The sequence below is a fragment of the Bradysia coprophila genome, unplaced genomic scaffold, assembly GCF_014529535.1.
Source record: "Bradysia coprophila strain Holo2 unplaced genomic scaffold, BU_Bcop_v1 contig_232, whole genome shotgun sequence".
In the NCBI taxonomy this organism is placed as follows: domain Eukaryota; kingdom Metazoa; phylum Arthropoda; class Insecta; order Diptera; family Sciaridae; genus Bradysia; species Bradysia coprophila.
Window position 1 is genome coordinate 17,139,323 of NW_023503493.1, and position 23,372 is coordinate 17,162,694.

General features: G+C 39.9%; 1 protein-coding gene across 10 annotated transcripts in view; it reads left to right on the top strand.

Annotated features, from left to right (window-relative positions):
- The window catches only part of LOC119077062 (nesprin-1), a 127,341-nt gene that overhangs the window by 93,678 nt on the left and 10,291 nt on the right, over window positions 1-23,372 (top strand). For 7 of the 10 annotated variants that reach the window (XM_037184196.1, XM_037184198.1, XM_037184199.1 and 4 more), the window contains 4 exons: window positions 12,954-13,064; window positions 13,976-14,140; window positions 14,206-21,421; window positions 21,516-22,960. In XM_037184196.1, coding sequence (XP_037040091.1) covers window positions 12,954-13,064; window positions 13,976-14,140; window positions 14,206-21,421; window positions 21,516-22,960 — 8,937 coding nt within the window. The remainder of the gene's footprint in view (window positions 1-12,953; window positions 13,065-13,975; window positions 14,141-14,205; window positions 21,422-21,515; window positions 22,961-23,372) is intronic. The other 3 variants (XM_037184201.1, XM_037184195.1, XM_037184192.1) reach the window with 2 other exon arrangements.

Genomic DNA, 23,372 nt, shown 5'->3' on the forward strand with positions numbered 1-23,372 from the left:
TCATTGAAATTGTTTCCACCCGAAAAGACGAATAAAGTCTTCATGATCACACACGAAGAAGTTCGTTTAGAACCAATAGTTACTATGCGTATGGAATTACCTGAAGCTCGTGCAGATATCATTAAAACTGATATCATCACAGAGATCAATGAACTCAGTGACATCAGTTCAGAAGTAATTAAAGAACTTGAGCAAATTGATGAGAGCTTCCGCAAAGAGTCTACACAGACAAAACAAGAGCAAGAGAATGATAAGGTGACAACCGAAACAACAACAACAGTTACAACTGAATTTTTGCCAGTAAATACTCATGAAACACAAGAACGTGTGCAATTGATTAAATTAGCTGAACCTACTGAACAGCACACGGAACAAAACCACGAGCTAGATATTGATAATAATTCAACAACCAACATAACGGAAACAACAATAACAACAACCAGTACAACTTCTTCTGCGACTGAAGTTCTGTCCGCAGATTCTCAAGAAATACATGAACTTGTTCAAGAGATAACTCAGCAGGATGAAGTATTGCCCAGTCATATTGTGTTGACTGAATCACCGTCCTCTTTAGACGATGAGAAGACGCAATCCAATATTAGTGCCTTAGATGTAACGGAATCAGTTTCCCAATTGAAAGAAGAACCCACAGATACGAAAGAGGTACATCCTGCTGCAGAGACAGCTACGAATGTTCACAAATCTATCATAGAAGACTTTATTAAATCTGAGAAAAGTGTAGCTCTACCATTACCTAAGAAAAATCCGTTAGCTGAATGGCCCGAGAAAAATGTAGACGATCTAAATGAGCCAGAGAAAGAAACAAGAGTGGAGAACAGCATATCCACAAATATTATCGAAAATGAAGAATACAATGTTCCAGGAATCAGTCTTGAAACTGTGACTGAACAAACAGTAACGACAATTGTTCAAACTCAACAGGTTGTTGACGAACATCACCATAACATTGCTTGTAATGATGACATTCCAATAGTTGTTGATCAGAAAGACATAAGTCCAGTGGAGACAGTTAGCGAGACAAGCAAAGAAGAAGAGGAACGAATGTATACTCTTATGGAAGAGCAGTTGTCGAAAAAGAAAAAGAAAAAGCGACCCGCAATTCCCGCTGAGTTCAAATTAGTTGACACGAAAAATGAACCACCAAATGAAACGGTCACTGACTTAAACGTTGTTGAAACAGCAGCAGCAAAACCTGACCAAAGCTCTACGCCTGCTACAAAGTCTGTAATAGAAGAATTTATCAACTTGGAAAAGGGCGCAGCACTTCCTTCACCACCAGAGAAACCAAAAGAATCAAAGAAAAAGATGACTAAAAAGGAGAAGAAAAGGGAAAATCGCGAGGCAGTTGTCATTTCGAAAGAACCTACAGCCGACGATAATAAGCCCACTTGCGAACCTTTAAGTCAATGTGATGAGGTCGAAATTAGCCAGAAAATAGTCGATGAATTAGTTAAAATCATAAAAGAAGGTGATGATACCAACTCTGAAATACCCCAGTTTCTCGCTCAGGAAAGTTTAACGCAATCGCCTATGCCTATTATAAGCGATGCGACTGTCGATGAATTAGAAGTTATTACGGAAGAGACGAAAGCGGCAATTGACGAAATTGACTTTAGCAGAGTCGAGGAAGATACTTCCCGGTTGTTAGAAAACTCTGAACAGATTCAAGTTCCAGAAAAGTTGCCTAATTCCACAAGTTCTCTGGAAGCCATTGGTGAGCCCCAGATAGAAACAGTAGAGCCGTCAGGAACAACTATTAAGGTAACTACCGAAACTTTAATTTCATCCGGATTATCGGATAGTTACGAGCTAATATTTGAACCACAATCGGTCGACTATTCAGCCATTCGTGACGCTGAACTTAAATATGTTTCGAAACTCACAACAAACGAACAAGTCCCTGAGCCTATAATTGATAATGTAGTAGTTGATAAGCCCAACCAATGCAATTCGACAAGCACAACAAATACAGAGTTAGACGAGATTCCATCTAACCTAATAACAACCAAAACTGAAACTAAAATTAACCAACCAATTCAGCAAACTTCCTCAATTAACTATTCACATTTTGACGTACCCAACTACGATTTATCTTTAATGAGTGAAGCGGAGCGTAACTACTATTTGTTCTTGAACTCGCCCATTTTTGATCCGAAAGTTATCAAAGATGCGACGAAAGTTACTGTTTCTAAAATCGAATCGAAAGAACCAATTGTTCAGGATTCACCAGAGATACTCTCAAGTAGTGAAGATGAATCGAAGACGGTAGAGGTTTCAGCAAAGATGACTATGAAAGACAATGATAAAAACACAACCCTAATTACTACAGAGACAGTAATCAAAACTGTTAAAGGAAGTAAAGTAAAATCCATTGATGAAGTTGTCCAAGCAATTAATTCTTACATAGACAACGAACAGAACGCTTCTGAAATAGATCATCCGATCAACTCTGTTGACGACATTCTTAAATTCTCTTCACAAGCTTTTATAAATTCTGAAAGACCTCAAGTGAAAGTGGAAAAAATTGAAACCTTTTTTGAATCACTTGATAAGAAGGATACACCAGTAGCCGATCCTGTTGAACCAAATATTCTTCAATCAGAATCGGAGCCAGAACCGAGTAATGAAATATCCACTGTTGTGACAGTAGTAACTACGGAAATCGTATCAGAACAATCAGGTTCAAATGTTGAAACTAAACCGCTAGTTGAAAAAATCGAATTTGAAAGTCAATCTCCTGATTTTGTGGTCGAAGACAGTGAAACCGACAATTCTAACAATTCTCAAACTAACGTAATTTTGAGTGACGTTCATTCTTCTGCATCTGAAGGTTTAACTGTTACGGAAACATCAAAATTAGAAACCGATTTGGCTGCTTCTGATCTAGATGTTAAGTCTGCCGAGACAGTTACTTCAACTACTGAAAGTACCATCACTGTAGTGACAACCGAAATCGTTACTGAAACTTCGAATCTTGAAAGTGAAAAATTTACTGAAGACATCTCTGCTGTTGCTATTACTCCAAATGTCGACAAAGAGGTCCCACTTCAGATCGAACAACCCAAAAATCTACCCGAACCTCCGAAGCCAGCTTACGCCGGTCTTCCTATCGACGAAACATCTGATGATTGGATGGACGTTCTTGATGAACCAATGGTGTTTTCTGATGACGAAGATGTGACTAAGACTGAAGAGACAGTTGCTGAAACCCCTTCAAGCGTTACTAGTACCATTACTGTTGTCGCAACAGAAATTAGTACCGAAATCCCAAATCTTCAAAGTGAAAAATTGGTTGATGACATTTCTAATGTTACTGCATCTCCAATTGTAGACAAAGAGGTCGAACTTGCCGAAAAACTACCAGAACCTCCGAAGCCAGCTTACGCCGGCCTTCCCATCGACGAAACATCCGATGATTGGATGGGTGTTCTTGATGAACCAATGATACTTTCTGATGAGGAAGATGTGACTAAGCCTGAAGAGACAGTTACTGAAACCACTTCAAGCGTTACGAGTACCATAACTGTTGTCACTACTGAAATTAGTACAGAAACTTCAAATCTTTCAAATCTTGATAGTGTAAAACTGGTTGAGGACATTTCTAATATCACTACTTCTCCAAATGTAGAAAAAGAGGCTCCTCTTCCGATCGAACAGCCGGAAAAACTACCCGAACCTCCGAAGCCGGCCTACGCCGGTCTTCCTATTGACGAAACATCCGATGATTGGATGGATGTTCTTGATGAACCAATGGTGTTTTCTGATGATGAAGATGTGAGTAAGCCTGAAGAGACAGTTCCTGAAAACACTTCAAGCGTTACAAGTACCATAACTGTTGTCAAAAGTGCCGAAATTCCACATCTTGAAAGTGAAAAATTGGTTGAGGACATTTCTAATGTTACTACTGCTCCAAATGTAGAAAAAGAAGTTCCTCCTCCGATCGAACAGCCGGAAAGACTGCCTGAACCTCCGAAGTCAGCTTATGCTGGTCTTCCCATCGACGAAACATCTGATGATTGGATGGGTGTTCTTGATGAACCAATGATACTTTCTGATGAGGAAGATATAACTAAGCCTAAAGAGACAGTTGCTGAAACCACTTCAAACGTTACAAGTGTCACTACTGTTGTCACTACTGAAATTAGTACAGAAACTTCAAATCTTGATAGTGTAAAATTGGTTGAGGACATTTCTAATGTCACTACTTCTCCAAATGTAGAAAAAGAGGTTTCTCTTCCGATCGAACAGCCGGAAAAACTACCCGAACCTCCGAAGCCAGCTTATGCCGGTCTTCCTATTGACGAAACATCCGATGATTGGATGGATGTTCTTGATGAACCAATGGTGTTTTCTGATGAAGAAGATGTAACTAAGCACGAAGAGACATTTGCTGAAAACACTTCAAGTGTTACAAGTACCATAACTGTTGTCAAAACAGAAATAAGTGCCGAAATTCCAAATCTTGAAAGTGAAAAATTGGTTGAGGACATTTCTAATGTTACTCCTGCTCCAAATGTAGAAAAAGAAGTTCCTCTTCCGATCGAACAGACGGAAAGACTGCCTGAACCTCCAAAGTCAGCTTATGCTGGTCTTCCCATCGATGAAACATCTGATGATTGGATGGGTGTTCTTGATGAACCAATGATACTTTCTGATGAGGAAGATGTAACTAGGCCTGAAGAGACAGTTGCTGAAACCACTTCAAGCGTTACAAGTACTATAACTGTTGTCAAAACAGAAATTAGTGCCGAAATTCTAAATGTTGATAGTGAAAAATTGGTTGAGGACATTTCTAATGTTACTCCTGCTTCAAATGTAGAAAAAGAAGTTCCTCTTCCGATCGAACACCCGGAAAAACTACCCGAACCTCCGAAGTCAGCTTACGCTGGTCTTCCTATTGACGAAACATCCGATGATTGGATGGATGTTCTTGATCAACCAATGGTGTTTTCTGATGATGAAGATGTGAGTAAGCCTGAAGAGAAAGTTGCTGAAAACACTTCAAGCGTTACAAGTACCATAACTGTTGTCAAAACAGAAATTAGTGCCGAAATTCCATATCTTGAAAGTGAAAAATTGGTTGAGGACATCTCTAATGTTACTACTGCTCCCAATGTAGAAAAAGAAGATCCACTTCCGATCGAACAGCCGGAAAGACTGCCTGAACCTCCGAAGTCAGCTTATGCTGGTCTTCCCATCGATGAAACATCTGATGATTGGATGGGTGTTCTTGATGAACCAATGATACTTTCTGATGACGAAGATGGAACTAAGCCTGAAGAGACAGTTGCTGAAACCAGTTCAAGCGTTACGAGTACCATAACTGTTGTCACTACTGTAATTAGTACAGAAACTTCAAATCTTTCAAATCTTGATAGTGTAAAATTGGTTGAGGACATTTCTAATGTCACTACTTCTCCAAATGTAGAAGAAGAGGCTTCTCTTCCGATCGAACAGCCGGAAAAACTACCCGAACCCCCGAAGCCAGCTTACGCCGGTCTTCCTATTGACGAAACATCCGATGATTGGATGGATGTTCTTGATGAACCAATTGTCCTTTCTGATGAAAAACCGGGTGAGGATGTCTCTTCTCAAGAAGAAAATATAGTTGCAGCGCCGCCTTCAGCAACAACAGAATTCGTTGCAGAACTTTTAAATGTTGAGTCCGAAAGAGTCGCTCAGGATGTTGCTAGTGTAATTGTTATTCCAACTGAAGACAAAGATATTCCTATTGTGACGGAACAACCCCAAAACTTACCAGATCAAACAAAACCAGTATATGCTGGTCTTCCTATCGATAAAACAAGCGATGCTTGGATGGAAGTTTTCGATGAATCTATAGAATTCTCAGATGAAGAAGCACAAACTAAATCTGAAATGATTGATGATATTTCCATAACAACTAATGCTGGCACCACTGATATGCAAAGTCCGCCTGTTTCCGAAACAGTTGAAATTTTAAATGCAGATAGCGGTTTAGTTTCTTCTATGTTACTCACCTCAACTACGATCACAACAACAGAAACTGTAAAAAATACCGAGGCTCCAGTTCTTGATTCAATTGAGGGGATCAACAATGTTTCTGTCATTACTCACACACCTAAATTAGATGATGTTGAAGAGATGGAAGTCAATAACAAAGGCCTTTCGGAAGTACCCATTCAAGGAACTGTAATAGATATATCAGATGCATTGAAAAATGCAAGCTATAACCCAGAGCCTTCGACTGTTTCTGAATCGTTGGATGATAAGTCCTTTGAACGATCGGAAATAGACACGTGGTCATGTGTTTTAGATGAAAAACCTATAGATTCGTCAGTGTCTTCATTCGATTCAGTGACCTCGAATTTATCAGCTGAAGCGCCAGAGTTCCGACCTCGACAATTACAAAAAATTACTGATTTCATAGAACAAGAAAAGTTGTCAGCTCACGCTCCAATTTTCGTCAGTAAAAAGAAAATCGAACAGGAAACTGTTGAATTGCAAACGAATAATGAACAGGTTGAAACACAAGTTGAACCGACAATTGTAGAACTAAAAACGAATAATGAACAAGTGGAGGAGGCAGCTGTACAGACAAATAATGAACAATCAAAATCTACAATTGTTACTCAAATCACTGAAACAATTATTGAGCCGACAAAAATTGGCAATGACGATCCAATTGTAGCAACGGATCCAACTGTAGTTCCCAAATCTGATGATCTAACCAGCCCAACAGATGAAATTACACCCTCACCATTAATAGATGTTAGAAGCTCGTTTATGGAGACAGGTGAAGATGACAATAAATCTACACCAAGCGCTCTTCCAGAAGTTTTACCCAAGGAAGAAAACTCACCTGTTAATGAACCAGAACTAGTTGACGCAGTGCCAAAAACGAAGAAAGAAAAGCGACCGAATCGACCTAAAAAAGAACGAAAACCTAAAGATGATAACGAGGTGAAGTTGACACCAGCTCCGAGCGAAGAAGAGCAAAGAATTGTTGAAAATGTGTGGCATTCCGTTCTTGGAAAAACATACGCTGAAGTTGTTGTTGGTGACGGATCTAGCACAACGCCAGTTGTTGCGAGAAATGAAAGACAGGCTATCATTCTTCGCTCAGAACGTTTACATCCTTCAGATGAAACAAAAGAAGAATCGATGCACAAGGAAGATATAAATAAAGTGGAAGCTAATTCTGCATTAGCAGAAGATGTGAACAATGAAAAGGAACGGTCAATAGATAGTAAGACTTCCAAAAGAAAGAAACTGAGCAAATCTTCGTCAAGAAAAAAGTCTAAGGAAGAAGCGACGTCTTCATCTTCCAACGAAGAAGATAGAGTAACTATTGAAGGAATAACTTTGCAGTTGGATACACAAGAAACGAAAGAAGCATCTGAAAACGTAAATACTGTTCCAACGATCGTTGAACAAGATACGACAGTTATTCAAGAGCACATCATTGAAACCGAGAACACTCCTCAATACGTCAAGCCCGATACATTTACGTGGGCCAGTTTAGTTAGCTCTCAGGCACAGACAACTGAAGCAATTGTTCCAGAAATTGTTGCAAAGCCCACTATACAAGATTCGAAGAAAAAGAAAGGTAAAAAATTGAAGGAAGAAGCCATCCAATCTGTTGAACAAATTATTGTTGACGATACAAACAAATTGCCACCGGAGGATAACGATTCAACTGTTATTCCAGAAGTCAGTGCAGAATTAATAAGTGAGCCAATTACTGAATTCGTTGAAACATTGCCCGCAACCGTTGAAATTGAATTCGTGCCTGTACCCCAACAGGAAACATCATGGGCTGACATTGTTGATGAAGAAGAGCAATCGTTAGTAGAGAAGTCACAGCCACTGTTTTCATGGGCGGCAATTGTTGGTTCAAAAACTACGGCCACGCCTGTAAAAACTCAACCAGTCGAACCGAAACAACGTCAGCCTAAACAACCTCAAAAGCCGATCATAAAAGTTGATGAAACTGTTGATACAACAGGCATTGTTTCAGTAGACGCAGAAGGATTCTTGCCAGTGGTGCGTCATCGAGGAAGATCGCGTTCTAGGTCCCGAACAAGGGATCCTTCAGCAGAGAAGATTGAAAAAGTGGATAAAAATCCAGAAACTGTCAAGAAGGATAAGAAAAAACCCAAGAAGAAGAAAGGTATGGGCTCAGATTTGAAAGATGTGCATCCAATTGCAACTGATACACCGAAAAGTGATCCAGTGAAACAAGAAGAAAAAACCAGCGCATGGACATTGCCTAGTATAAGCTTTTCAGACATTTTAAGCAAAGGCCTCCGAAAAGTAATTCCAAAAGCTCATGAGCCTGAAATCAAAGAGGAAATTTCTGAGTCGAAAATGGAGATTTTGCACGATTCACATAAATATGAAGAACCTGACCATAAAACCAGTGATACGAAGGCCATCAAACAAGACACCACTAAAGAGAAACCATCAAAAACGAAACAATCAAAGAACAAACGAGGTCGGACTTCACAGACAGAAACCATTCAGTCTGACCACTCAACCACCGAAGATGAATTAATTCATTCTAATGCCCCTGAATCTGTTGACACGACCCCAATAAGGGGTGAAAACATAGAACAACAGTCAAGTAAGACATCCTCGAAAGAAGCTCTGATTTTAAGTACGTACATTCCAATTGTTGATTCCGAAGATAGCGGACTTTTAGAGAAAAACGACAAAGGAGAACCTTTACTAAAAGAACAACCGCTCGTTGTACCTGAAAATACTTCAAATATTTTACACATTCCTAAAGCTGATAACGAGGATTCGCTTAAATCTGAAGACACAGTCGATTCTGATACAACATCTCTTAAGACTACGACAATTGTTGTCACAACAGATACTGTTACTGAAATTCGAAATGTTGATACAGAAAAAGGGATATACGGCATTATTAACGTTCCTGCTCCGCAAAGTGAGACTGAAACCTTACCTCCTTCGACAGAATCAGGCAAAGAACTTTCACTTGTTTCTGATAAATACATTGAAACTGAAGAGCTACTCCCTTCGAATGTTGATAGCATTGTCACTGTAGTGTCAACAGAAATCGTTACCGAAACTTTAAATCTTGAAACCGAAAAAGTGATTGAGGACATTGCTAGTGGTACTGGGTCCACAAATGTCGACACAAAGGTTCCTCTGGAGGTCGAGCAGCCAAAAATATTGTCTGATCCTCCTCAGCCAGCTTATGCCGGTCTTCCCATTGACAAAACATCGGGTGATTGGATGGACGTTCTTGATGAACCAATGGAATTTTCTGATGAGGAAGTTGTAATTCCTTCAACTACAAGCACTGTAGAAACAGTTACTGAGACTCAGATTTTAGAAACAAGAGACGTCACCGATATTTCCAATGTTGACCCCGCTGTAAACAAAGTTGCCTTTATTTCTGATGAAGATACATCAGTCTTAGGCACTACAACTATAACAAAAGTAGACATTGCAAACTCTCTAAAGCTAGAAACTGAACCGGTGGAGGATGTCTCTTCTCAAAAAGTAGATGAAGAGACATCTCCTTCAGCCTCAACCATTTTAACTGTAGTGACAACAGAAATCGTTACAGAACTTCCAAATGTTGAAACCGAAAAAGTGGTTGAACATATTGCAACTATTTCTCCTACTGAAGACAAACAGCCGGTTGATATTGAACAACCTCAAAGAATACCAGATCATCCAAAGCCAGTTTATGCTGGTCTTCCAATCGACGAAACATCCGATGATTGGATGGGTGTTCTTGATGAACCAATGGTATTTTCTGATGAAGAAGATGTGGCTAAGTCTGAAGACATTGTCACTCTCACTCCTTTAAGCGTCACAGTAAAAACGGAAATTGTTACAGAAAGTTCCAATTTAGAACCCAATGTTGGCAAAGTTTCTGATATAAATGTCAATTCTGATGAGACAATCGTCACAACTGTAACGAAAACAGAAATTGTTGAAGACACTCCGAAGCTCGAAATTGAAAAACCAATTCAGGCTGTTCCTTCGCAAAAATTAGATAAAACGGAGATCGATTTTGAATCTATAAATATTGAAACCGAAAAAGTGGTTGAGGACATTGCTGATGCTACTGTTCCTCCAATAGAAGACAAAGCAATTTCTCCTGTGATAGAACAGCCTCAAGCATTATCCGATACACCGAAGCCAGCTTACGCCGGTCTTCCTATCGACGAAACATCCGATGATTGGATGGATGTTCTTGATGAACCAATGGTACTTTCTGATGAGGAAAATGCGACTAAGGCTGAAGAGACGGTCGGTCAAATCCCTTCAAGCATTACAAGTACCATAACTGTTGTCACAACAGAAATTAGTACCGAAATTCCACATCTTGAAAGTGAAAAATCGGTTGAGGATATTTCTAACGTTACTACTGCTCCAATTGTAAACACAGAGATCGAATTGCCCGAAAAACTACCAGAACCTCCGAAGCCAGCCTATGCCGGTCTTCCTATTGACGACACATCCAATGATTGGATGGACGTTCTTGATGAACCAATGGTGTTTTCTGATGAAGAAGATGTGACTAAGCCTGAAGAGACAGTTGCTGAAAACACTTCAAGCGTTACAAGTACCATAACTGTAATCACAACAGAAATTAGTACCGAAAATTCGACTCCGAGTGAAAAATTGGTTGAGGAAATTTCAAATGTTACCACTTCCCCGAATGAGAACGACGTGACCAAGCCTGAAGAGATGGTAGTTCAAACCCCTTTGAGCGTTACAAGTACCATAACTCTTGTTACTCCAGAAATTAGTGCTGAAACTTCAAAACTTGAAAGTGAAAAATCGGTTGAAGACATTCCTAATATTGCTACTTCTTCTATCGTAGTCAAAGAGGTACCTCCAAATCCAGAGGTTATTGCTACAAGCACCATAACTGTAGTGACAACCGAAACTGTTACCAAAACTCCAAATCTTGAAGACAAAGAACTTTCTCTTGAGTTAGAGCAGCCCGGTTTATTACCCGACTCTCCCAAGCCAGTTGTCACTGGTCTTGCTATTGAACCACTTTCTGATAAAGAAGATGCGACAAAATCTTACGTGACTGTTGCTGAAACGCCTTCAAGCATAAGTACAATAACTGTCGTGAAAACCGAGATTGTTACGGAACTTCCAAATCTTGAAATCAATAAGGTGATTGAGGACACCCCTGTTGTAAGTGAGGTTGATAGATCTACTTTACAAAGTACCGAAAATATGGACAAAAACATTTCAATTGTTTCTGATAAAGACGTAAATTGTGAAGAATTAATTCTTCCCGCTGAATCAATTACAGTCACTCTTCTGGATGAGAAAATCGTTACCATCCCCGAAGTTCTAAATAATGTGAGTGGAGTCAACGCTTGTAACAACGATGAAGAGTACGTTGACCCGTCACAATATTTGTTTTATTGGCGACATGATTATTGGCCAGAAACAAATAATTTCGAACAGGCTGAGGAAAGATGGGAAATTTTGAAAGCTAAAGCTAGTGTAGATGAAGAACTTAAGGTTGACAGTATTGCTATTGAAACTATTTCGAAAGAAGATATTATTGTTCTGACAACTGAAACCGATTCTATCGCTTCAACTTATCCCTCGGAAATCCCAACACTTATTCCGGGTGAAACGACGATTGAACAAGAAGATGTTATCAATAACGACGTTGAAATTAAAGCTGAAGTTATGAAAGTATCAGATAATGTTCCGGAAAGTGATTTCGAAACAATTTGCCATTATCTAGCACTAGATGGTCCGTTCTGGACTAACAAATCGATTTATTCAAGTGCTGAAACTGCGTGGCAAAACTATATCGCTTCACACACTGAACAGTCTGAGGAGCCAATAGTTATTGAAACAAAAGGTGATTCAGACGATGCCCATGACAAAGATGATCCAGATGGTAGTAGTGGGTCTTCTTCACCAACGCCAAACGATCTCGATGCGTCGAAATCGAATATGACCTGTAGTGCGCAATATTTATCAGCAAGCTTGCCCGGTGGTTTAGGAAAATGGCGTGACGAGAGCACTTACCTGAATCCGGAACCGTTAACTGTAACAGATGACGAGAAGGCAGATAAGGTTGTACTAACTAATATTAACACAATCCCCATTCCTGAATCCGATCCAAGTCCACCCGTTCCCTCAGACCTATCCGTTCCAATAGGAAATTCAAGCAGCACAATCGTCGTACAAGCAACTACTCAACCTTGTGTAGTAGAGACCGATAATGACATCAAAGTTAAGAAGGTGAAGCCCATTTCTGTGCATTCTAATAGCAAAAATATTTTTATTTTTTTGTGAAGTAACGCCCTGTTTTATACGCATGACTCTTTGCTTTCACATGATGTGAATTGATGAGGTGCTCAAAGTGAATTCAAAATTATTTAGGGGTTTACATTATATTCACCACATTCGGCACCTTTTGGTCTTTGAGCACCGATTCATATTCAAATAAAAAAAACATCTCCCCGATCATTGATCACAAAATTCCATTTATTTAATGAAAAACGTTCACATTAAACTCCATTCGATTTAGCGATGATCTGAATAGCCAGATGGATTTGAGTTTCTTTTTTTTATAATTTGTTGTGTTGTGATAAAAAATAACGGCGCTTTAAGCAATTTTTTTTTCTTGAGTTCTTTTATATTTGTGGTTCTTAACCGAGACCTTATAAGATCCATCATTTCAATTTAAAGAAAAATTACAAAATCGATTTGAAATGATGAAGATCTTGGTCGAAACAATTTTACTAATAACTTTTTGTTTGTCTATAACAACTTAATGGACGCATGTTTTCAAAAAATAAAAAAAAATCGAAAAGAAAAAAGATTAACTCCAATCCAAATAATTTAATGTTTCATGATGCTGACCTGACTTCATCAGATCTTGTTTAAAATTCTAATTCATTTTTAAATAAAATCTGCTATAGGAGTTGTTATCACTTGAAATCGATCAGCTACTTGCATCAATTGTATCATCGGAGCATGGAATTGAGAATTTGCCAAATGATAGCCTAGATAGTATGCTGAAAGGACTGAAGGTTAGTAAACTGTAATTTCTTTAATATAATTTAAAATGCAGCGATGTCAATTCCAAAATTGGATTAATCTTACAATTCCCATTGAAACGAAACGCTTATAATGGTATGGTGAACGGTGAAATGAAAACACCATGGTTGTTAGTTGGTACTTAGCTGTACGTGCTTTCTGTTTTTTCGAGAATAGTCTTGCAACGAAAACCACCTATACCGACTGACAACTGTGTAATTTACATACACTATCGCACCCTTTTTGAAGACGATGAAAATTTTGAGGCGTGAAATTGATCTGTTTCGATCCCGATGGTTCACTAATCCAGATAAGAATTGACATGACTGTACAATATTGAAAGGAGAGACATTAATAAAACGAAAAATGCATTTCAATTGAGCTAATTTAATGCCAAGCACCTTTGCCAGAATGTGCAGTAGAACTTAGAAATTTTCTAATTTTATTTCCATCATCAAAAATACACACAATCATTGCCTCTATTAAAAGTTTCATCGTATGTATACAAGCTACACACTCACTCCTGAGCAGTTTATTTCCAAAGAGCTCAAAGATGGTAAATATGTTAATTTAAAAATTGAGTTGAAAGCAAAGAATTGAGTGAAGAATTTGGAGTAGAATGCTCCTCATTCTACTACTGATATATTCTACTGGTGTACGGTGTTGTCGTAGTATTGTAGTAAATTCAGTTTTCCTGTTCCCTGTAATATAATTTGGAGAGCATCAATCTAATAAAGTAAAGGAAAACCCATAAAATATCCGAGTGTGATGATTATAACTCATCACCACAGTATTTATTTACGTAGAATTTTCTACTATTAATTTGCTGTAGCAACCGGGGTGGCATATATTCACTTATTCACATTATACGATCTGAATTTATAGAAATCGAATTCATTTTCAGCTCATCTTTATCAACTTACAACAGTACAAAGACGACGCCGACCAATTAACCCAACTGAGAGCCGAGATTCCTGACGATCAACACCTTGATTTTGTGTTGATGCAAATCAAGGACAAAATCAATTCACTTACGGTGAAAGCCAATCACGGAATGGATTTACTTCAGGTAAAATATCCAAAGCAAAAAAAAAGTGAAATGGAAAAATATTTCATTGCTAAATTCACTCTTAGGAAACCATTGATGCCCAAAGACGTCGAAAATCGGAGATTGAGAAATACCAAAATTTACTCGGCGATATCGAAACTTGGCTCACCACTGTCAACGTTCCCGTTAATACAGCAGAGAACATATCGAACGACGAAGCAACTATCATTGATGAACTCAACGAGAACAACTTCATTGCCAGCAAGTTAAAGGAGAAATTACAATCGCTGCAGGACCTTCAGTCGAATTGTGAAAATCTAACAGCCTATAATGACGTCCAACCTTTGGCAATCACACTGTCAGAGCAATTGACGATTATTATCAATTTGATCAGAGAACAGCAACTTGTAATAACAACGCGTACCGAATATCTTCAACAGCATCTGCAACAGTTAAGAGAACAACCAGTCAGCATTCAGTCTACAGATAATACGATAGATTCCAGCCCAATGCCGGAAGATGAAATTGTAGAGCCAAAAGTACTTCCCATCGAACCAACGCAACCAGTTACATCCACTCAAGTATACGAAGTCGAGACACAAACCAGCGAAAGTCTTCAAAAACCGGTCAAGCAAACTCCAATTGATGAAGAGCAGCAAACGAGTTTCCCTCTAGATAGCAAAACCGCCGTTGAAACATTCGACACATCTGTGCAAACGCTGAAGGAAAAGAAACCCACCGACAACATTTCCGTTATTCAGACCTATTCTGATGGTCATGAAACCATCAAATTCGAATCGGCTCCTAACCCGACCATCAGTGAAATCACTGAGGATGTATTTGTGGACGCCAAATATCAACAGGTTCCACCAGGTGAAACAATTCGCTCATCTGAACTCGTACTACGTAACGTACCGCAATCGTTCGAGACTACCTTTACTGAACCCGATGAAACAACTACCGAAGTGGTTTGCGATCCAGATGGAACGAAACGAATTATAGTTCGAAAATTGACGAGAACAACACAGCACGTTCTGCAACAGAACCAACAACAACAATTCACAACGGTGTCCACTTTAGTGGGAGCAGATAACATTCCAGTTACGCAATCTGTGTCTCAAATCAATTTACAGAATCAAGTTTCCACAAATACGATCACCGCTGGTGGTGGAACGACTACAACAATTTCCAAAACCGGAAAAGGAATGGTCATGGCAGGAACATCACCTGATTCGATGGTTGTCCATGAATTCGAACATGAGCCAGTCGTGGAAGAATACCATTCTGGCCCTTCAGACGTAATGCTTCAAGGTACACAGATGCAAGAAGGTGATGTCGTTTTTGTCGATCAAGAGCCTTTGACATCGGAACAGTTCGAACAGTCCAGTATCCAAGCTGTTGTACATCAAGTAACTAGGCGTATTATTCGCAAGACCCGGAAAATAATTAAAAGAGTTGTGATCATTGACGGTAAAGAACATGTCACTGAAGAAATTGTAGAAGAACCAGAGGAAGTTGAAATAACCGAAGAAGAAGTGCCTCAAGTAAACGTCAACATTGTCAGAACAGTAAACGGAAAAGTAGTTACATCTGAACAGTACGAAGAACAAGTTCCACAATCTGGCGTCGGCACAATCATAACTGAAGTTGAAGAAAAAATGCAGTCGAAAGGTGACCCAATTAAAGATGTTGACGGAAACACTCAGGTATTTGAAATTATTCAAGCACCCGTAGAGTTGGTTATTGTTGATCCTGCACCAGTAGACATAACTTCTGAAACTGAACTTACAGACGGGAAATTAGAACCGTCTCAAGTACAACCGGCAAACATTCAAGAGGAAGAAAATGTAGAAAATATCGAAAATATATGGCCGCAAGAACATCATTTGGAACAACAAGGACTGGAGATATCACAACGAACTGAGGAAGAATTAACAATTAGTGAACCATCAATAAAGGAAGATTCGCTTGTGTCACAAGAAATTTGGCCACAAAACTTAAACACCGGCTCGGACTTCATTTTGGAAACTTATGAATTCGATGCCAAGCCACCGTCACCAGTTATTGATGAAGTTTATACACGCGAACTGATTGAAGAAATTGACGTTGTGGACAAAAGCGAAAAGAAAACTGAATCCCCGAAGCAATCGATAAGTGAAGTTCAAGAAGTTGTTGAAGAGCGACCAAAGTCAATTGAAAAAGTACAAATTGACATTCAACCAATGGTTGAGCAGCCTGAACAAATTGTGCAGACGATTGAAGAACAAAAGCCCAAAGAAATTTCAGAAGAAGTGGTTCCGAAATCACCAGAATCGATTGAAGTTACCGTAGAAGTGGTGAAAACAGAAGAATTGCCTACAACTCCAGTCGAGGAAAATATTTTGCTCACACCGAGTCAAGCTGAAGAAATTATTGAACAACAAATCGAACAATATATTGCACACGAAGAAGATAAGGTTGTTGACACGATTCTAGAGTCCGTTGAAAAAATTGAAGAATCTGTTCCGTCACCACAAGAATTGATTGAACCCACAATAGAAGTGGAGAAGGCGATCGCACCGTCAGAGCCTGAAGTCACTGATATAGTGGAGGAGGTGATTGAAAATGTACCTGAAAAGGCGGATGGTAGTGTGACTTTAAGTGTAGAAGAAACCATATTACGGCAAGATGAATCAATTAAAGAAGAACCTGTAGTAGAGCAATTCCAAGTACCTGAAACAAAACAAAATACTGAAATCGTTACCGAGACTGATACGTCGATAACAATTCAAGAAGAAGGAAAACAATCGAAGGAACCTGATCATATTCCTACAGAAATGGAATCCGAACCGGATTCCCAATTAATTAAAGAAGAAACACCGACTCCGAAGGCCGAAGTAATTCTTGAAGAAGAAACAGCAGAAGAAATACCTTTGATTAAACCAATTCCTACCATTGATGTCCGTTTGGCAACTCACCTTTTCTTGGAAGCTGAAGCAGTGGCTGCCGATCCGCACACTCAAACAATAAAAGTGTCGCTTCCAGCCAAAGGAACACAATCTCCTGGGTCTGTAAAGGTCACAATGAAAGTGGACGCAGATGAAGAGCAGCCAAAGGTTAACGTCAACCTAGTGGAAGAAAGTCACGTACCAGTGGTTACGGAAATCATTGATGCAGTAGTCGACGACTCTTCGAAAAGCGATGGCAGCAAACGCAGTCGCAAGAAAAAGAAACGAAAAGACAAGGAAACTCCGTCTAAAGAAGAATCGCAAGAGGAATTATCACTTCATCCGTCTCTTGACTCTGTTGAACTTATTGTTGAAGACGATAACACAATTTCTGAGCACATGGAAATGCCTGAAGAGCAGGTTATCGTTGGAACTGGTACACCACCGTCAGATCGAGAAAATGTGCAAGAAACTGGATATGAACCAATTGACGAAACTGCCGAAGAAGATCACAAAGACGATAAGAGCAAGAAGAAGAAGAAAAAGAAGAAACAAAAAGTCAAACCCATCACTGATGATGAGTCATTAGTAGCAAAGTCTGTAGACGATGAATCTCGCGGTGAAGACACACCTTTCGAGTCGGAATCTGAAGGCGGCGTTAAACATGAAGAAGAAAAGGAAATAACGCCAGACGAATCAGTGAAAAGCATTTCCGAACCGCAGGATGATTCTGTTAAAATTGTTGAACATTCAGTGGTGTCGTCAGCATCCGAATCGCCAAAACCACTTGTAACTGAAGTCATTGTCACAAAATCAGTTGTTGAAGAAACTTTAACCGAAGATGTTGAACAACAAACATCCCCAGTGCAAATGGCTGACACGACTGAATTGAAAGACCCAGTAAGTTTAGACGTAAGATCAGTTCAAACATCCCCTGAACAAAAAGAAGCCACAGTGGAGATATCACTTCAAACGTCACCTGAGCCAACTAATCAGCTCGAACACGAAATGCAAACATCTCCAACGGAACAAAGTGAAGCCCAAATCCAAACCACTCCAGTTAAGTTTGATGACGAAGAGGAACGAGTGATAATTGAACAGACCACCACTGAAATGCAGACGGATGCAGTTGAAGCACCAGAACAACGCGAAACAATTGAATGTTCGATTCAAACTACAGTAGTAACGACTGAAGAAAAAGAACTGCAAACGACACCGTCCACAACTCCAATCATTGACACTTCCGCTGAAACAGTGTATCCATCTGAAGAAATTGTCAGACCGGTTGCGGAGCAGTTAGTTACTGACATTTGCAACACTATTCCGATCAAAATACCTCAGACTAACGAAGCAACAAATACAGAAGTGACCACAACCGTTGAATCCATAACGCAGACGTCACCAGTTCAATTTGCTGGCGACAGGCGAGATGTGGAAACGCCTTCATTGACGACTTCATCTGAAGAACCGTATGAAATCCAAATCGAAGCTTCATTCACCGTTCCCGATGGAGGAGTTCAGAGTTTCAAGAAAGGTGAACCAGTTTTGATGGAGATTAAGAAATCCTTTACGATAGATGACGATGGAGTTCCTGTCGAAGTTTTCGACGATGGTGGTGACGACGACAATAAGAAAAAGAAAAAGAAGAAGAACAAAATTAAAAAGAAGAAAGCTGATACCGCCGAAGTTCAAGTAACAGTCAGTGGAGCGGATCAAAAATCGAAAATTGATGAGACTCGCAAATTCCTGGAGGGAGAACAGTATCAAAAGGAAACTCCAAAGGAATCTATATTTGAACCAGAATCTCAGAGTACAATAGATGACGATACGAAACCATCTACCGAAACTGAAACTATCGAAGTTACAACAATGATTGTAAAGACCGAAATTGTGCCAGATTCACGAGAAATTGAACAACCGGATGAAAAGGAAGCAGAAGTACAGAAACCGGAAGTACAACAACCCGAAGTACAACAACCCGAAGTACAACAACCCGAAGTACAACAACCCGAAGTACAACTACCAGAAGTACAACAACCCGAAGTACAACTACCAGAAGTACAACAACCCGAAGTACAACAACCCGAAGTACAACAACTCGAAGTACAACAATCGGACGTACTGCAACTGGACATCCACTCAGAAGCAATTGCACCTTCAGCACCAACCTTGGATGCGATTAATAATGCTCCACATGATTCAAGTGAAACCGTATTGCTAACCATTGAGAAGAAAACTGTGTTCGACACTACCTTCGGAACAACTGATCAAAATACGGTTGTCGATGAAATTTTGGTTGGAGAAGCTCCCAAGCAACTGGAACCTGATGTGTCTGCTATTGCTGAGCCAGAAAAACTTTCCGAAGAACCGAGGCCGGATGGTAAATCCATTACGCAAACCTTCATAGATAATGAACAATACATGAAAGTCAGAGATGAAATTTCCCAGCCTACAGTTGACACAACAGCAGCCGAAATTGTTCAACAAGTTGAGACGATTTCTGGATTATCCGAAAAACAGCCGCCTGTTGAATCTCAACATGTGGAGAAGGAGAGTGAAGCCACTTCTGAATCGCCAAAAGACCAAACTGTGAGCCTGATTATCACAAAGACTGAAGTAACTTATGTTCCACCTACGGACGTCGTAGCCGAAAAAGTGGAAGAAATTCCTCAACAATCTGGTATCATCGAGAAATATGTCGATGTCGATTCAATGGCACCGGATAGAAAGATAATTGATATTACCAAATCCTTTATCGATGGTGAACAATATGAAAAACCGGCACCGTTCCAATCAATCTCTGTGAGAGTTGTCGTCGCAACCACTGAACCTGACGAAGCTAGCATCGATCAACCGATTCCTCACGACGTGTTACCAATTGTCGAAAACCAGCCCACAGAAGAAGAAAAACCATCTGAGGAAGAGAATCTCGTTCAACTGACTATTTCAAAAACAACAGTAACCGATAGTTTCAATGAAGAGGACGAACAGCCACCCGTGCAACAACATGAGGAAAAAGTGGTTCATCAAAAGAAATCCTCAAAATCAAAACCAACTTCCTCCGTAACAATTGAAGAGGTAATGTCGCCAACAGAAGAACTGAATGTTCCACTAACACCTGGCATGGACATTGCGGCCGAATACGAAAGAGTACCAGATTCGATTTGGAGCTCAGATCTATTGCAACAAAACCGTCCACAACCATCTTCGCAAGAGCTCATCGAAGCAGAAAGGCAGGAACATCCGAGTACAATTCATCAACGACCAACAACGCTTGTCTGGACCGATACAAGTAACGTGATATCCAATCGTATACGACAAATCAATGATGCTCGCGGTGGAACACACCTCGGAGATGTTATACATTTGGCCACGCTTAGTGATACTGTTTCGCAAGAGCCAGTCGAAAATCGCATCGAGGCATTGGAAGAAAACTTGGGAACACTTCAGGAGGCTGTTGATAGACGCGATACCATCGTCATTCAGCGCAGTGTTATTACTATCATTGAAACGATCTCTACTTGGCTAGAGACCGTTGAATATCGTGTATACCAATTGCGACAACAATCAAGCGACGGACCGACCGAAGAAAACATGCGCAGTTTCGATGAGTTGAAGCACGAACTACATGAAATCCATGGACATGTGGCACAATTTTCGAAAGATTTGCAAGATGCTGGCCGTGTTGTCAGTCCTGACGAACGTGATAAAATGAACAAATGTTTTGCAGCATTAAGTGATCAAGTCAAGACCATCGAGGAGGTGACAAAGGAAAGTGAAGTGCAGGCCTCCAGTGATTTGCAACGATGGAATGAGTATATTTTACAAATAGAACAAATTCTCATCAACATCACGAACCTGCAGGAGCGCTTCGAAACCATTGTGAACACTGAAATCACAACCGAAGAAAAATTGGTCCTTTTGGATGATTTGGAAAATCGAAATCAAGAACAGGGCAGAAACATTGCTCGCCTGCTAAAGAGTACATCGATCAGTTTGATGAGAGATTTCCCGAACAAAGAAATACCCCAAGAAATCTATGGCTCGTACGAAGCGTCCAGGAATTTAGAGAATAACATTTTCCTCGAAAGAAGTCGCTTGCTTCAGCTACAAACGCTTGCGGATGAGTACGAGCAAACGCTAAATGAATTCAGTCAAATCACCCTGCTGGCTGATACCCTGGTTGAGCAGCCAATTGTAGCCAGTTCACTGGAAGAATTACAACAAGAAATGCAAAAGCATAGAAAGTTCTTTGTGAATTTGAGCCACTGCCGTTCGATTTTGGAATCATTGGAAGGCAATTTGGACAATGAAACTCGCATAAAGCATGCCGAACTACATCAAAATCTCTATGCCAAAGCGTCAGCAATATTGGGTGAGTAAAATTTACGATTTTTGATCTTCAAATTCAAAGAAGTCATCATAGTAGGGGAGCGTCCAATAATGACAATTTTACTTTCAATTTTCAGATAAAGCATCCGATAGAGCGCAACGAATATCTTTGGCAGCATCCCGATGGACTGTTTTAGAGAAGGGAATGCGAGAAGAGAGACAATGGCTTCAAGTGGCTCAACAAAGAGTACCAGACTTGTCAGCTGTGACCTCAGCTGACTATGATCGTTACATAACCATGTACCAGTCACTTAGCACGGACATTTCCAATCATCATGCCAAAGTCACTCAACTCATAAATAACGCCAGCCGACTACAGGAACTGGTTAATGCTCCCAATTTGGAAGAGGAAAACAACGATTCCCTCATGGTATTACTAAGACTGAAGGAGGAGGTCAATTTGTACCTTCGCCGGCTAACGACCTTCCGTGAGATTTGGATACATTTCGAAGCATTGACCGACAAATTGGAAGTGTGGATTAAAGAAGCAGAACGCGACATTTCACAGATTGAATTGCCGAAAGATTTACGCACACAGCCGATTGAAAATATGCGTCAATTCTGGGAGATCAAAGTGCATCACGAGTTGCACGGCAATATTCGAAATGATGTGGGACAAAACTTTGAGAAAGCACTTCAAATTCTGCCTTTGGCTGATGAAATGTTACAGCGCCAGTTCCATGGCCAATTGGAGGATCGATGGACGAGCATTAGCAATAAAATCAATGCAATTCAGAATGCAATCGTCAACAGCATTTCCTCGCAAGATATTCCAATCAACGAAAAATTGGCCATTTTGGAAAGAGAGCTACAGGAATTGGAATTGAATATAACGTCGACAAAGGGAGTGATCAAGAACGAAGATGAACTGAATTTGTATATTGAACGTATGCAAGTGCTCAATACTCGTGTCGGAATTATTGCCAACGAACTTGGCCGTGTCGGTATGCTACCATCGACCGAACCCGAACGTATTGGCGAACTATTCGCACTATCACACCGCATTTCGATGCAAATTTCTGAGGAATTGGAAGGATCACTCATGCTAAGAGATCGTCTAATTGCGATCCAGCAAGGAATTCATCGTATTCGCAAAACTCAAGCCCAAGACTCGCTAGTTTTAGACGATTGCGAGTCATACGAAAAGATGGGCAGCGAACAAATCGAAAAGGCCTTCAGTGAATGTCAAACCATTTCCGAGGAATTGATCGAACAGTGGCAGGAAATTATGCGGCTCAGACAGTTACTTCACACATTGCCAATGCGACTACGTGTCTCTGTGTCACCGGTCAAATTGGAGCGTGATATTTCGCAGCTTCAAGACGAGCATGCCGTATTGGAGTCACGTTGCGGCAATATTCTTGGACTGCTGAAGAATCGTCTGGTTTTGTGGAGACGTTTCGAAAGACAACTGGAAATCGTTCATCAATCTGTGCAGGAGACCGACTACATGATGGAATTGTTGAAAGTGAATGGACACATCGATTACGAACGGTTGAGGAAAACAACGGAGCGATTAGAGGTGAGTTGTTTTGTTTTTCCAACATTTCAATCAGCCAAACGTTTGAATGAATCAATCGAGTCAGTCGAGTATAGTTGTTTTTGCATTCGAGAAAAGCGCAAAACTTAAATTAGATCAGAGAAAGAATTTCATGGAAAGTGTCCAAGTCGGGTGTCTGTCAATAGGTGTTCGATAATTTTTTTTAAAAATAGAAAGCCGTTACGTATTGATTCAGTAAATAGTCACCGTTGTTCGGTACACAGTAAAATTTCGATTATTTTTAACGGAGCTCCGAGTTAATTATCTGAAGCCGCATGTGATTTTAATAACAAAAATCAAGGCCTTTCTCGTCACAAAACGAAACTATTTCTTGGTGTTGTCGTTAAAAAAGAAATCACTTTGCAGTCTTATCAATAAATTCCAACAAAAAAAA